The following is a 15000-nucleotide window of genomic DNA, read 5'->3' as shown; positions in this document are numbered from 1 at the left end:
CTCCTTCGTGTTGTAAAAGACACACACACGCACACACACACACACACACACACTCACAACAACTTCGTGCCAGCACCAATGTTAAACAACAGACTCCCCTTTTGGCACGCTCACGACAGCCCATTCATCTTCAGAAGTCGATACGTTCATGGAATGAATTGGAGGGAACGTTTGCAACTTAGTTACCAGCATTGCAACATTAACACAATATTATGGTTATTACATGGCCTATAGAAACTATATAACGTTTTGGCACGCTTAACTCCTCTGTCGTTATCGTAGCCTTAAGTGTCCAGACAGTAGTTTTGTCAGAGCTGATTAGCGCTAGTACGCCTAAGATAACATGCATAAGATACACCATTGGACACAACTTGTCACCATCTGCTTGCCATATACGTTACACTGTAGTTATTACAACTGCACATATGCATATAGTTCCTCTTTTGCACTGCACTGAATGTTTCTTTGCAGTTGAACAACTGCCAGAAGTTGTCGATACAAAAGAAATTACACTGGGGACAGTATTTGAGAAACCTACTGTGTTACTCGCGATTTACTTCTGGGGTACTCCATAACTCATGAGTAGTAGCCTAGGCTACAGCTCCGCGGAGTGTAGTGTAACCCGACCCACAGACAGATTTTCTCCTCTTGCTGATGCAACTCGCTGAAGATCTGTCCACTGTAGGTTGTTGGCTAATACGAGGCAGCCACGACAGCGTGCAATGGAAACGTGGCGAGACAACTCAAACTCATGCGCGACGCAGGCTGCTGCTGTACCAATGTTTAAACTCCCAAAAGCAACAGATAGGTGCCCTTCCCGGCTATTTTACAAATATGTGCATATCCTGAAACGTCACCGGCTCAATGCTAATCTGGCTGACTGGTCATAGGCGTCTTGCTGTGTCGGTTCCTGTCTAATGACAAATATGGCAATGAATGATTCACGTGTGTGTGGGGATGTAACATTTTGACATCTTCACCATGACAACGTTTACCTATTACATGCAAACTAGGTTCCCGGGCAAGCGAGTTCAATACTCAGTCATTCATTCATTTTTACGAAGACAGAAACAATGTGGCAAAATAGACTGATGCTGAAAGAAGCGTCAACGTTACTCACAGAGCTTGAGGAAAATTTCCTAATGATGGTGTTTGCTGTCCACAACATGGCGGCAAATTAAAAGAGCCCAAGAAAAAAAGGTTGTTAAAAAAAATATGAGACCGACGAGGGCTGGGGACATGCGCTTCTAGCGATGCACACCTGCCTTCGAGTGGGACAGAGGCAGAAGCTTCGGCTTGCTAACGCTAGTTTATATTCGACGTGACTACTCCGCAGGCGAGGCAGCGTACGTGCGCGCTCACGACGTACACTTCCTCAACGTGAGTGGTCGTGCGGTTTCATTAATGACTTATGTTAAACCCGGTGTCTGGTATTTCTGGTTTGAAATGGATCACAACATTGGCTCATTAATGGCATCATTAATTGTTTAGCCTCTTCCACACTCCAACGACACTCACAGATACACACTTTAAGGTGTTGTTGGCTTATTTAGGAATTCCATTCCCACCATCAATTAAATCAATAATCAATTTGACCTCTATTTATAGCATTAAACCGAAACTTAATAGATGTATGCTGATATACTCTCATACCACTGCATCTTACAGTAGGCAGAGGATAATTTTCATAATGATCAACACCGCCTATATTGTCTGAACTCTGAAGGCCTTAAAGATGAACTGAGCTATTACTGCATTTTCTCTAACTGGGCCTAAATTTAATTTAAGACTGAAATAGCCTAATGTGCATTTTTCACATCTTGTCTGTTAACTGTTACAGCCTCCTGTGTTGGTGACCCGCACCTGCACCTGTCACGTCTCCCAGCCTCTTGATCTGAGCCGTGAGCTTATCAAACATGACTGCTGTAAGGCTGCACCAGTCCACACCAAACTGCCCGAGACAGGTTTCTTTGGCCAAAGGTTTTTAACCATGATTATTCCCAGGTCATCGACACACCCACCCACACACTCACACAGAGAAAGACAGAGAGAGAGAGGGAGATTATTCAACATAAATTATTTTTTTCACTTGCAGTCTCACAGTTTGTTTAATGGTATGGTGTGTGTGTGTGTGTGTGTGTGTGTGTGTGTGTGTGTGTGTGTGTGTGTGTGTGTGTGTGTGTTTGTGTTTGTGTTTGGGGGTGGGGGACACAGTAGAATCCCACATGATGTCCTCCGCAATTGGTCACTTTTAAATATAAGTTTAAATGCTTCACTTATACATTTTCACACATGAAGACTTTTTGTAAGTCGTTTTGATTTGGATTGCACAGCCTCTTCTTACCTTCTGTTTGTCTTGAACTATACCTGTCTGTCTTTTCCCAAACAGTTAGTGCTAGAAATGTTAGGGGCTAGGTAACCTTTTATCTTACCTGCTCTAAGTGCGGTAGATGTCGCCCTCTCGTCAAGGCCACTTTCCTGGCTGTAGATCAATCTGGCAAGTGTTCTTATATGGATTTTTCCATTCATTTATTCCCTGGCATTCGGTCCTGGCTGTAAACCAGATAGAGTAGGCTACGAATTCAAACAGTTGTTTTGGGGAATTGAAATCACATGACCATTGACTACCTGATCAGTGTTTCTACATACTCACAGAGTGTTTGAATGTTATGGACATCATCCACAATGTATTTGTATAGTCATAGGATGTTATGAACGGTATCCAAATTACCAGGACTTGGGATCATTGTTGCACTTTGCCTTTTCTCATTATGTACCCATTATCAATATTATGGCAGATCAAAGACGAAACCAATCATATTATTTTATTGCCTACTGTATATGGCAAGGTTATTTTCGGCACTGTTTGTTAATTTATTTATCAGTCAGCAAGATTACGAGAAAAATACCTGCTCGACTTTCATGACACTTGGTTCTGGGTGTAGCATGGGTCAAGAAAGAACCCATGACATTGTGGAGCGGATCCAATCTTAATCCTTTCATTAACATCGGGAGATGGCACATTGATTTCACTAGCTGGCTCTAGCACTCTCTGCTGGCCTTAGTGCACCACTGCTCTTAGCAAAGGGCTGTGCCTTTTGGCCTCCTCTAGCAGTACTTACATGTTTGCTTGCTGCAACAAAGTAACCAAGCTACACTGATGACTTGATAACAATGCAAATATTTAGAAATGCATTGTTCTTGAATGAACAATGCTCGATTGAAGCAATCTCTGACCACTTGATCGGCAATGAGTTTCAACAAAGCACTTCCACATGGCATGGGGGGGAACAAAAGTGATTTTATTTCTGTGCATAATTAACAATTCTGACATGAAATCTTGAAAAGAGGACTAACAGTAAGAGCACTGCTGGTGGATTACACTCATAGCATTCACGCCCAGCCCACAGAGGGTTGCCATGGCGATGGCCTCTGACCCCCCCTCCTGTGAGCTTACCCTATAGGAGAATCCGCGTAGACTCGGTCATATGGATTTGGCATGAGGTGCAGGAGTTACAAACAACTCTGCACACTCTCTGCTGAATGACACTTCAAAAAGAAAAAAAAAGGTGCTTTCATATTACAACTTACGACTACTGCTTCGAAAAAAGGGATTTTTGATCAACAACAACGGCCGTGTGTTTAGACTGTAGTTGAGGTGTTATAACTACTCTTCCTAGTGGTTCTTGAGGTCGGTGGTGTGGGGGCAGGGGGGGAGGGCACGAAATTAAACAACGGTTATTGGATGAGTGGGAAATGATGGTCCCGTGATTTCTACCATTTTAGCGTTCTGGTCAACAAAAAAAAAAAAAAGACTGAGTCGGTGTAGTGTCCATTGAGGAGAGAGGGGGGTGTGGTAATGCCCAAGGGGACGAGTAGGCCAGCTTCAACACAAAAATTACGGGATGAGAAATGGGAGCGAAAGAGCACACACAAAAACACAACTGTCTGTTGACTGAAGGAGTGCGAGATTAACTGGTCTTTACTCTAGTCTGATCCGTTGTTCAAAGAGTGCGACATCTCGATGTACAGAACTGCTTTTAAAAACTCCTGTTGTCAAGGTACCATTTCATGTATATGCAAAAAGGGGGGGAAAAAAGTTGCCAAGAATGTCTAGGTAAATGTCAACAAAACTTGTTAACCCACTTCAGGAACTCCCAGATACAACAACTCCCACTACAAGCACGTTCTGTCAGGTTTCCAAGCTGTACACAACGCACACTTGTCAAATTCAGATACATGAATACATTTACCTTTACCCTTCTTAAGTCAATGATATGCACAAGTACAACAGAAGTCAAATATGGTAGAAATCTCACAGGCTCGATTCAATGGACTAGATTAAAAAAAAAGGTGGATGGGGGGGGGGGGGGGGGGGGGCACACCCCAGGAGTGTGTGTGTGTGTGTGTGTGCATGCTTGGGGCTTCCTTTGGTGAGAGTTTCTCACTAGAACAGGTCACATATTCCCTCTCAGGCTCTCCCAGGATTCTCTGAGGCAGGACCAGGGCCACGACAGATAGGAGGATTTTAGAGGAAACGGATTCCGGCACCAAACTGCACGCCATCACATATCCTGGGAGGAGAGGAAAGAAATCAGAATCAGCTTCACTGGCCAGGTTTGTCTATACAAACAACGAATTTGACTCTGGTCAACCTTTGCTCTCAATGTACAGACATCCAAAATTTTGTCAAAAATAGACTGAAAGAGAGTATACAATTTTAGATTAAAAGGAAGTAAACTAGAAGAGAAAGTTCAGAAATATACAGAATAGAGAAAGAAAGTTTTTAATTTCGTTATTTTCATTGTTGAGATTTGATTTTGTTATTGACATTATTCTTATTTTTACTATCTTGCTTAATGTGGGCTTGAGTCACTTTGGATAAAAGTGTCTATACAATGACGATGACCACAAAGAAAAGACTCTATTCACTGCTCATGTAGTGGTCATTACTTTATATTTTCTGCTAACGTTGAGAAGGCCCTTTAAAGGGACACTTCACCGATTAGCATTAAGCTTTGTATCTTTAGAAAGTTTGCCTTGTGATGGGAGAAATACGGATTTTAATGTCGGACTCCCTGCTTTTGATGATGTAAAAATCATAATTTTACATCATTGAAAGCAGGAAGTCCTATTCATGGGTTTCATTGAAATGCGTATTTCTCCCATCTCAAGGCAAACTGAGGGAATGACGCACGACCATTCAAAAACATGACTGGTTTTCTAAAGATTCAAAGCTTAATGCTAATCGGTGAAGTGTTCCTTTAAAGTGAATGAAACTTTTCACAGCCCTCTGAAGTGCCCTCTGCAGCATAATACTGTGTGTGTTAAGTTGGTACCTGTCGCCGTTCTGGACCCCCATGGGAATGCAGTAGTTGAGCTCCAGGCGCGCGATGTTGCCCAGCCGGAGCACGATGCCCGCTCCGTAGGACCAGCGGATGCATTCGGCCAGCTTCTGCAGGTGTGCCCGCGGCCCCTCACCTACACACAGCACGACAGAGTAACGTCAGTCCACAGATAATGGGGCATGACAGAGTAACGTTAGTCTGGAGAGAATGGGGCATGACAGACAGAGTAATGTTAGTCCGCAGAGAATGGGGCATGACAGAGTAATGTTAGTCCATAGATAATGGGGCATGACAGAGTAACGTTAGTCTGGAGAGAATAGGGCATGACAGAGTAACGTTAGTCCGCAGAGAATGGGGCATGACAGTAATGTTAGTCCACAGAGAATAGGGCACGACAGAGTGACGTCAGTCCGCAGAGAATAGGGCATGACAGAGTAACGTTAGTCTGGAGAGAATGGGGGATGACAGTAAAACGTTAGTCTGGAGAGAATGGGGGATGACAGTAAAACGTTAGTCTGGAGAGAATGGGGCATGACAGAGTAACGTTAGTCCACAGGGAATAGGGCATGACAGAGTAACGTTAGTCCACAGAGAATGGGGCATGACAGAGTAACGTTAGTCCACAGAGAATGGGGCATGACAGAGTAACGTTAGTCCACAGGGAATAGGGCATGACAGAGTAACATTAGTCCATAGATAATGGGGCATGACAGAGTAACGTTAGTCCACAGAGAATGGGGCATGACAGAGTAACGTTAGTCCACAGGGAATAGGGCATGACAGAGTAACGTTAGTCCACAGATAATGGGGCATGACAGAGTAATGTTAGTCTGCAGAGAATGGGGTCACTTTCTACCCTCATTCAACAGTCTGTTTTCTACATTCCTGATGTGAATGAGCTTACATTTAGGCCGTTTGAGTGAAACCAAGTATTTGTCAGTGTCTTGCAGTATTTTTTTCTTCAATTAAATAATAACAAAAAAAAAACCTATCAATCATCATCATGTGCTGAAAAACACTGTAAAAATGATTCGATGTGATATGATTTTTTACATGAGAAAACCAAAGCCAATCATTTTGAAATATGACAACAGTGCCACCTAGTGATATATCTGGCAACTCCTATATCCTTTGCAGTACTGGGAGTGAACATACAGTAACTCTTCACTAAACTTGCGATTGAAACATAAACATTTGCGATTGAAACATAAAAGTCCCATCAAGCATAGTGGAGGGGGTTTCAGCATCAACAACCAGCACCTAGTAGGAACACCTAGTAGGAAGGGATGCCTATCTATCAGTTTCATTGAGACAAAGCTGGGCAGAATCAAGCAAAAATTAGTGACAATGAGGTTTTTTCATTTTTCATCACCCAATCACAATGATATGTTCACAGAGTTAAGAAAGTATTATACACTGGTGGAAACAACACGTCTCTGGTTGTTAACGCACCAGAGGAGATTCCAACATTTAGACATTTCATGGAAAAGGTATTGCTTTGAAGGACACACCTCAACAATACACAGACCCACCATGTTTGTACATAGGATCAATGTCATGTTATCAAATTGCTTTAATAAAAATAAGCTTAATAAATTAGCTTTGACCGTGGACTTTGAGTGTTACCAGCTGCAATTCCCATGGATGAAATTAGGACCCAGAATGTAAAGAGTGCGGCTCTGTGTTGCTCTGACCGTAGTTGAGGTTGCAGAGGTTTCCAGCGTTGAGGAAGAAGTGTGTTCTGAAGAGGTCTCCGAAGCCGCCCCGGCCTGGACGGAAGGGCAGAGGGGTGTACAGGTGCAGCCCGCCGGCCCAGTAGGCCTCTCCGCCCAAATAATCACCTGAGTGGACAATGCAGACACACACACGTATTACACAGGTATCAGCTCACCTGAGTCAGTCTGTTAAATACCGCAACATTAGCACAACTACTAGCCGCGGCTTATACATGGATTTTGCTAAATGTCTTCAGCTATGAGTTAATACACGTAGGCAGTTAACATGGTATTAATGTGGTTTTGTTTGTTTTAAATTGTGTGAAACACTGTTCTGCGGCATATACACAATGCGGCTAATACACAGGAAATTTAAGTAAGTAACATAGCACGAGTGGGAGTGGGGTTGCCCAGAAATATACGTATTTCAGACAAAGATCAATTTAGTAGTGTTCGGGAGTTAGTCTGATGGATGGGTACGCTAGTAAGATGGCAGCTCTGCCGCTCACCTTCACTCTGAGGTCCAATGCTGTACATTCCAAAGCCTCTAACGCTGGTTGGGCCACCGAGATAAAACCTAAAGGAAACAGCAAAACATCCAGTCAGTGCAAACACACTCATAAAGGTCTAGGTCAGGGTTGCTCAACGGGGGCAGAGGATTCTGATAAGGTCAGGGGGGGTCTAGGTCTAGGTGAAGGTTGTAATGTTAATGTTAACATTTAAATTCTCAACAAAAGAAATCATATGCGAGTATTGTGTGTATATGACTGAGTAAATATGTATTCAATTACCCTCTCTCTCTCTCTCTCTATAGGCTTAATGAGCTAAATAAGATTAATTCAATCATCTGTTTAACAAATGTCACTAAGTGACACTAAGCTTTTATCAAGACAGTTACGGTATATTTATGTACTTGAATAATTGCTTTAATACCACAGCAACAACACATAGCATTTGCGGATGCAAGAATTGTCTGAAAACCCAGGAACAACTGACCTGTCTGCGATAGAGGACGGCTTTCCCCCAATAGGCATAAGCATCCCTCCCCAGAGAGAGGCAGAAAGGACCTGAAACAACACAGACCCTCATCAGAGGTACGCTAACACTATGAGATAGCATTAGCTCTGTTGTCCATTCACAAGACATCAGAGATAAGCCCTCATCAGTGCCACACTAACACTATAGGTTAGCATTGTCCTTTCTCAAGACAACATACAGTACATTTCTTCAGTTCGCACATGTCTTATTATAACTCTTGAACAGTCCCTGGATACACCTGAAATTTCAGCATGCCAGCATCCTCACACACTTTGCCTCACACAAACCAATAACACTTTAACACATAAAAACGTATTAAAGAGAGCAATGTATTTTCAACTGGGAACTATAATCAACTGGGAACTAAAATATAATTTAAACCACCTCTAACTAACTCTTTCTGTGCAATTATACCAATGTAATGGCAGTGAGTGGGAAGGGAGAGAGTGGATGGGTGGGTGGATGTACTGACCGATCCGAAGAGGAAGGGTCTGTTCAGCTGCAGCTCCAAGTCCTCCTTCAGGAAGCTGGCGTCCCCGCCTGTGTAGCCTGCCAGCTCCTACGACAGGAAACGGCAACAAACCCTTTCAGCCGCTGTCCCTTTAACGATGCAAAACCCCCACCAGGCCTCATACAAACATGCTCGATGACCCCCCACTGACCAGATAGTGTATCTGTTTGTTTTCCTACCAGAATCCAAACACAGATTTAAAGCTGGGTGAAAGCCGGGGCAGGGTACACGCACCTGGTTGAGCCGCAGTAAGGCACCTCTCCTGGGCAGAATAGCAGAGTTCCTGGTATCTATGGCCATCGTGTGCTGGGAAAGCAGAAAAAAGCCGGTCGTCAACGGGCCATTTTGTGTCTTCAGACTGTGTGTTGTAATGTCAAACATCCGGACAGTGACAGGTATCAATTACATATGTATTGTACAGTATGCCTTAGCTTTTCCCAAGGCTATATAAAGAGGGTAAGACGAGACAGCTGCCTGCAGTTACAAGTATTGTCTGCTCATGGGCAACGCTGGCTTAGTTATCACCATTCACTGCTACACAGATCCTACAAGCACCAGGCCTTCGGCTTATGGCCTATACCTCCTAAATGTATATTTAGCTTCCTGTGCCAGGCTGGTCTGCCTGCTGTAAAAATAGCTCAGCGCGTGATATTGGTCAACGGTTTTTTTCATTCAGAACTGGTGACAACCCCTTGGAATGCTGATAATAAAGCTTAACCACCAAGACAGAGCAAACTTATTCTCACGGTCTCACTTTTAAACTTGCCTCTGGGACTAAATACTAAGTGTCATTTTTGTAGGATAGAATAAGCTATATGCACGGAAGGCTATTCAGGAGCTCATTTCCAGTGGGGCCAGGAGTGTTTGAAACTGCCGCTATTTTTTCATGTAATTAGTGTCTACACGGACCATCTTGGTTGTGTGCACCTAGTGAATCGGCACGTTACCACATAAAAGGATTTTGTGTGTGTTAAAATTGTTGTTATTGTTGTAAAGCATATCTTTAGTGTTGAGAGTGACCATGTAAGGAGCAAAATACAACAGAAGATGCGATTACAACACCACTAATGCTCCACTGGAAAATGAACTCCTGAGCAACCTGAGGTTAGATAATGCTTTCATTTGAACTCCTCCTTTGTGACACATTAGGCACGTCTGATTGCTTCTAGATTTCTCTTTCGTGGCCTGAGGGGGGGAGTGGCAGCGTACCGAGAGAGAGGACTTGAGTGAGTGTCCGCTCTCCTCCCGCACGGCGAACGAGGCACTGCGGGCCAGACAGCCCAGCTCTCTCCAGACGCCCTCCCACTTCAACGTGTGGGTGGTCATCCACAGGGGGAACTACAGGGAGAAAACAGATGGGTAGAGAGAGAGAGACAGAGAGACAGAGAGAGAGAGAGAGAGGGACGGTCAGTCAAAAGGTTAATCACACGCTGAACAGGACTTTTTCACTTGTACGGCAGATGGGATCATGTGAGCCACATACGTTTAATTCTGTGGAGACTCCGCGGTCGGTTTCCTTCAGTGAGCTCCAAGGGAACTGGCCAGTCACCTTATAGAGATTCAGAGTAAAACTGGACACACACACACACACACACACACACACACACACACACACACTATATAAGTAACAGTTACTTTTTAAACCAGACCATTAATCACATTCAAATGTGGATGGAAAATGCATGACATTCAGGTAATTTGATCTATGCATGTTCTGCAAATGGGAAATTCAATGAGCCACTACTGTATTGGGCATTTGGTGTGTAGTATATGTAGGAGAACAGACATTTGTGGCTGTGAGAAGGCTTACTTGCGTTCAAAATGGCCTGGTTGGGGCTTAAAAAAGGACAGGCCATAGGAGGTCTCCTTTGTGCCATATGAGAACTGGAAGGTTGCTTTTTCTCCACGACCGAGAGCATTGGGCAGCTTCAGACCCAGCACCTGAAACAAAAGAGAAAAAAACAGGGGGGTCAGGATTTGTTGGGTCACTTCAGCCTCTTATCAGCCACCATATTCAAAAATTGAAATGCTCACTTCTGTACACATCATAACAAACCAATCAGAGGTGCGTTCAAATTCGCAAACATAGGCGAACGTTCGAGGTGAACATGTTTTCTTTGAACTGTTAAATTTGAACGATTTGGTGTTAACACTCCATTCTAACAGTAATTGCATTGTTGCGTTCGTCAAACTCACGTCCAGTTCCAGTGTATGTTCGCGGCGCACCACCTCCTCCGACTGTTTGCGATTGTTAGCAAACGTTCGCCAAAAACTCAAGGCTGACAGAATACTGTTTGAAAACTTTCGCAAACGTTCGCCTATGTTCGTCTAAGTTCGGTGAACTTGAACAGACCTCAGGCGTCACATCACTACTCAACACAAACGTATGATGTCTATGTGAATTGGTGGATGAGCTGGCGATTTCCTGCTGGGAGGATCAGCCATTCCACAACGAAGACATAATTTATGACCATTGGTTATATGGCACCTAATTTATGACCATTGGTTATATGGCACCTTATATGGCACCATTTTGTATTGGACGCTCACTTAAGGCAACATTCAGATGTCAGGTTTTTTTTGTAGTTTACATAATAGTGTACATTTTCACAGTATTCTACGAAGGTTAAAGTGTGTGTGTGTGTGTGTGTGCCGCGTACCATGCTGCCCTCGTTGTTTCCAACCATTGTGTTGTAACTGCCAGTCAGCCTTTTAAGCTCAGTCACCTCAAAGGTGACGTCTAGACCGTTGGGAAGGGCGTCAGCTCCTGATGAAGAAGAAGAGGAAAAAGAGACACAGAAATAGTTTCATTACAACACACACACACACACACACACACACACATAAAGTAAGAATGTTTATCTTATCTGTATGTCAGGTACCTTCAGAGACATCGATGAGCACCTCCACTTCCTTAAAGATACCCAGGCGGAGCAGCTTCATCCTGGCGTCATGGGACCTCTTCATCACCTGGAGAGACAGGGGTCCAGAGACTGACACACTAACACGCCATTATTTTTTTTTTTTTTAAGAAACTGTATTTCTATGATACACTGGAGGATACACCCAAAGATGAGGGCAAACGAGTTCCTGTTCACTCGCACACTGTTTTCCCTACTGCACTACTTACGTCTATCAGGCTCTTGGCGTCGAAGACGTCGGCAATCTCGTAGCCCAGGTAGTCCTCCTTAGTTCGCCCTAATCCCTCAATGTTGACATGCTGAACAACGACCTGAAAGAGATTAAAGAGTTAAATAAAAGCATCACTGATCACAAACATGTTTACACTAGAAACTGCAACAGGCCTAAATGTGATTTCCAAAACACCTAGGTGGTTGGTGTAGTAGCCCCTTGTAAGGCATAGCAATGTACAGTAGCCTTTTCTGACTAGATTTAGCCAAATATTGAATAGAAAACCATACTGTTACATGCATAAAGCTATCATGACATTCTAATAAATGATTTATAAATTACAAGCTCTGGCTAGCATGTTGCATCGCTAAGCTGTCTGTGACCACATTCACAGACGCATGATGCTGAACTTTACTATGCCAAATCCATTGGTAGCTTTCGAGTAGAAAACCTGAAGCAATATCAGTGTGTACCGTAGTAGCCTATATCAAACTGGGACTCCTGATGCAGTTATGTAAGGGATAATGTATTTTCCGCCGGTAATTGTCAACCCGATCAACCCGACGCACAGCGGAGGAAGTTACACAGGCTTCATGCTGTCTGGTTGGGAGTGCAGTAGCTGTTGAGGGTCTCAGCAGGTAAAAATGCGAGTTCTTATCACGAAGCTGTCAGGTCACACTTACGTTTCTGTTCTCCAGAATTTCTTGTTTCGTGTCCTGCTCCGGTTCCATGCCCTCCATATCGTCGTGGTTGACGCCCAAGTCGCGTCCCTGCATTGGCAGCGGGTCCAAACTCTAAAAAAAACCCGAACAAGTTAGATTAATTAACAGCACCTCAAAGACAGCTCAGTTTGACAGAAGACGTGAGCAATTTCCATGACCGTGCTAGACAGTCGTGGAGCTGCAACGTTTTTCCATGTTCATTGATTAGGAATACAACCCATTTGGTCGTGCAGCTCTATGTCATATTAACGCAGATATACGGTGAATAATTCAACGTTAACTAACAATAAAGTTAAACAACCCATTTACGACAGCTGAGTCTGACTGACGCGAAATGGAACACTGAACGAGCTAGCAAGCAAGTGTGCTACACAAAAGAGGGGAGAGGTCATTCTCAATTGTAGGACGCGCTGAGTAAATCGGAAATATGTTTACCCTTGCATGAACAGTCCCCATGCTGGATCGTTCGTCGCAATAAATATGTCCTTAAAATATGTTGAAGCGACGTTTCAATCGGAGAAACGCGAAAAATCTCTTGTTATTCAGCGGTGGACCCAGCCCCCTTCAAGGAAGACGCCATGACACTCAGAAGCTGGGTCTGTCGGGGGCTCTGATTGGTCACAATAGGATTGCTGTCATTCTCAAATAGGCGGGGTATATTTTGTCAGATTGAGGGAGCGCGCCTCGTGAACGAGCATTCCATACATGCAGATGGCCTCTTCCATAGGCCCACTGCTGCAGTGTCCCAGCGGGGAGAAATGGGACAAAGAAGCCCAAACTGAGTCACTCAACCAAACAGTGGTTACGCTCTCATACTGTAGGCCTATATCATATGTCTTCAGTTCATTCTGAGTTTAGGCTATAGGCTAAGCCAGCACTATAGGTATTATGTTGGTAGCCTATGAAACTCCAGTCAGCTAGTCTTGAAGGGGCAACGTAGGCTAATATATTAGGCCAGACCTACACGTAGCCCATGCTTAACCCACTGCTCAGTTGTTTGACCTAGCTGTCACAAAGGCTTGTTCATGTCTTATCGACATGCTTCTGCACTTGCCGCTCATCCTGCTCAAGCTGCACATCATGAACTAAGAATGGTAGGTTGATATTTTCGACGTTGCTTGCTACACATAAGAATTGGCTACACACACTTTCCTCTATCACTTCAAACAGTCATCGCTTTCAGCGCTGCTCAGTCAAAGGGTAACACAGCCTACAAACAGCAGAGGGCACTATTACCTCACTTGCCTTAGCATCATAGTTTGCGCAACCAAGCCCAAAGTGAGATTCCATCGAAAAAATCTACCTTCCTCAGAAATTACAACATCCTCAGAAAACAGAGGCTTATGGCAAATACACGCCATAAGAAGCAATACACATTTGCCAAATCTTGCATATTCGATTTGGCTGTTTACTCAACAATGGGAAAAGCCAGGACTCCTTAATTGCCCAAGTAGGCCTGTAGGCTATAGCCTATGAAGGAGTCTGGCAAGACGCCCTGGCAAGTAATGAAGTAAGAAAGTGGATAGGCCTATGCAATACAGTCTAACAAGACATTAGAAAACGCTGTCGTAGAATAATTGAATTATGCTACTATAATTTAATTCTCCCCAAACTGAATAGCCTGACTATGCCCATATTACCTCTACGACTTAACGGAAACAAACGTCTGCCTCACATTGGTCTATAGACTAACCTTTAGATTGATGCTTAAGAAGAACAATAATGATATTATTTGCCCGTGTCCATGGATGCAAGAGAAAAGATATATTGATTACATTTTCCAAGGAAGAAGACAGTGGTCGCACCCAATTTAATCAATTGGATCAGGGCCCCCCTCCTCCTTCCTCCTCCCTCCTCCTCTTCTCCCCGAATCAGTCTCTCTCCCTCTTGCTCTATCTCTTCTCTCTCTCCCCCTCTCTCTTACACCTCCAATCTCCTCCTCAAATGTGTGCAAACCAATCAGGAGCCGACGTGCTGCGCGGAGGTCTCTGTGTCCTCGCTCCCTCTGCCAGTACCAAAACGGTCCTCTTATCAAAGAAACACACAACCTAAAAACTGCATTCAATCACCGCTTTTAACATGGGAAGTGCTTGTTTTTCCTGGGACGTTTGTTTGTTTTTCGCCCTCTTAAATACTTGCGGAGCAATGGCAAACGTGGCTCTCTCAGGTAAGAGGATTCGCCTCTGCTTTCAATCCTTCTCTCACTGTCTCTCCACTCATTTTTATAACACATCTCAGTGTGGCTGATTTTCTCTAGGAAAGTCGTCTTTGGCTGGTCTGTATCTGAAATGTTTCTAAAAAAAAGAAAAAGTAGAGTTTATTTTCAATGGTGTGACTGTTTGTCTAGCAATTTAATATGTACGCTAATTAGTGCTGAATTAACTTTTTGAATTGCTCAGTCTTGTCACACTGAAGTGAGAAAGTCCTAAATGCGTTTGCCTAACTGGTGCGATCACTGCGGTTTCAGCCGCATCGGAAATTAAAAGTGCGTGCGTAAAAACAATAATGTTGCCCATATAGTAAGTGTTACAAAG

At 43.7% G+C, this 15000-nt stretch overlaps 3 protein-coding genes across 4 annotated transcripts in view; 1 reads left to right on the top strand and 2 right to left on the bottom strand.

The window, feature by feature from the left end:
- Positions 1 to 1307, bottom strand: part of aldh1l2 (aldehyde dehydrogenase 1 family, member L2) — a 20367-nt gene extending 19060 nt beyond the window's left edge. Inside the window, exon 1 of one of the 2 annotated variants that reach the window (XM_062518467.1) lies at positions 1121 to 1307. In XM_062518467.1, coding sequence (XP_062374451.1) covers positions 1121 to 1168 — 48 coding nt within the window. In that variant the 5' untranslated portion in view covers positions 1169 to 1307. Of the gene's footprint in view, positions 1 to 538; positions 796 to 1120 lie in introns of those variants that run through there. The other variant, XM_062518468.1, reaches the window with a different exon arrangement.
- A 1974-nt stretch (positions 1308 to 3281) lies between these two features.
- Positions 3282 to 13072, bottom strand: samm50l (sorting and assembly machinery component 50 homolog, like). The gene is made up of 15 exons (XM_062518153.1): positions 12902 to 13072; positions 12428 to 12538; positions 11743 to 11844; positions 11495 to 11582; positions 11273 to 11379; positions 10423 to 10553; positions 10096 to 10183; positions 9822 to 9950; positions 8847 to 8918; positions 8574 to 8660; positions 8060 to 8130; positions 7573 to 7640; positions 7043 to 7189; positions 5340 to 5481; positions 3282 to 4574 (listed from the first exon to the last, which is right to left on the bottom strand). The coding sequence occupies exons 1-15, from the start codon at positions 12920 to 12922 to the stop codon at positions 4529 to 4531; spliced, it is 1410 nt and encodes a 469-aa protein (XP_062374137.1). The 5' UTR covers positions 12923 to 13072; the 3' UTR covers positions 3282 to 4528.
- A 1438-nt stretch (positions 13073 to 14510) lies between these two features.
- Positions 14511 to 15000, top strand: part of scube1 (signal peptide, CUB domain, EGF-like 1) — a 106872-nt gene continuing 106382 nt past the window's right edge. The window contains exon 1 of the mRNA XM_062518519.1: positions 14511 to 14633. Coding sequence (XP_062374503.1) covers positions 14546 to 14633 — 88 coding nt within the window. The 5' untranslated portion in view covers positions 14511 to 14545. The remainder of the gene's footprint in view (positions 14634 to 15000) is intronic.

Source organism: Sardina pilchardus, chromosome 17 (assembly GCF_963854185.1).
Source record: "Sardina pilchardus chromosome 17, fSarPil1.1, whole genome shotgun sequence".
In the NCBI taxonomy this organism is placed as follows: Eukaryota; Metazoa; Chordata; class Actinopteri; order Clupeiformes; family Clupeidae; genus Sardina; species Sardina pilchardus.
The sequence above is the reverse complement of the archived record's forward strand: the minus strand, read 5'-3'. Positions and strand labels throughout refer to the sequence as shown.

Bases quoted from the DNA above. Each gene is read 5' to 3' on its own strand.
- samm50l (XM_062518153.1), bottom strand. From the start codon at position 12,922: ATGGGGACTGTTCATGCAAGG. The intron at 11,845-12,427 runs GTAAGTGTGACC...AATCTCTTTCAG, and splicing joins AAATTCTGGAGAACAGAAAC to GTCGTTGTTCAGCATGTCAA. The intron at 4,575-5,339 runs GTACCAACTTAA...CTCTCCTCCCAG, and splicing joins GGGGTCCAGAACGGCGACAG to GATATGTGATGGCGTGCAGT.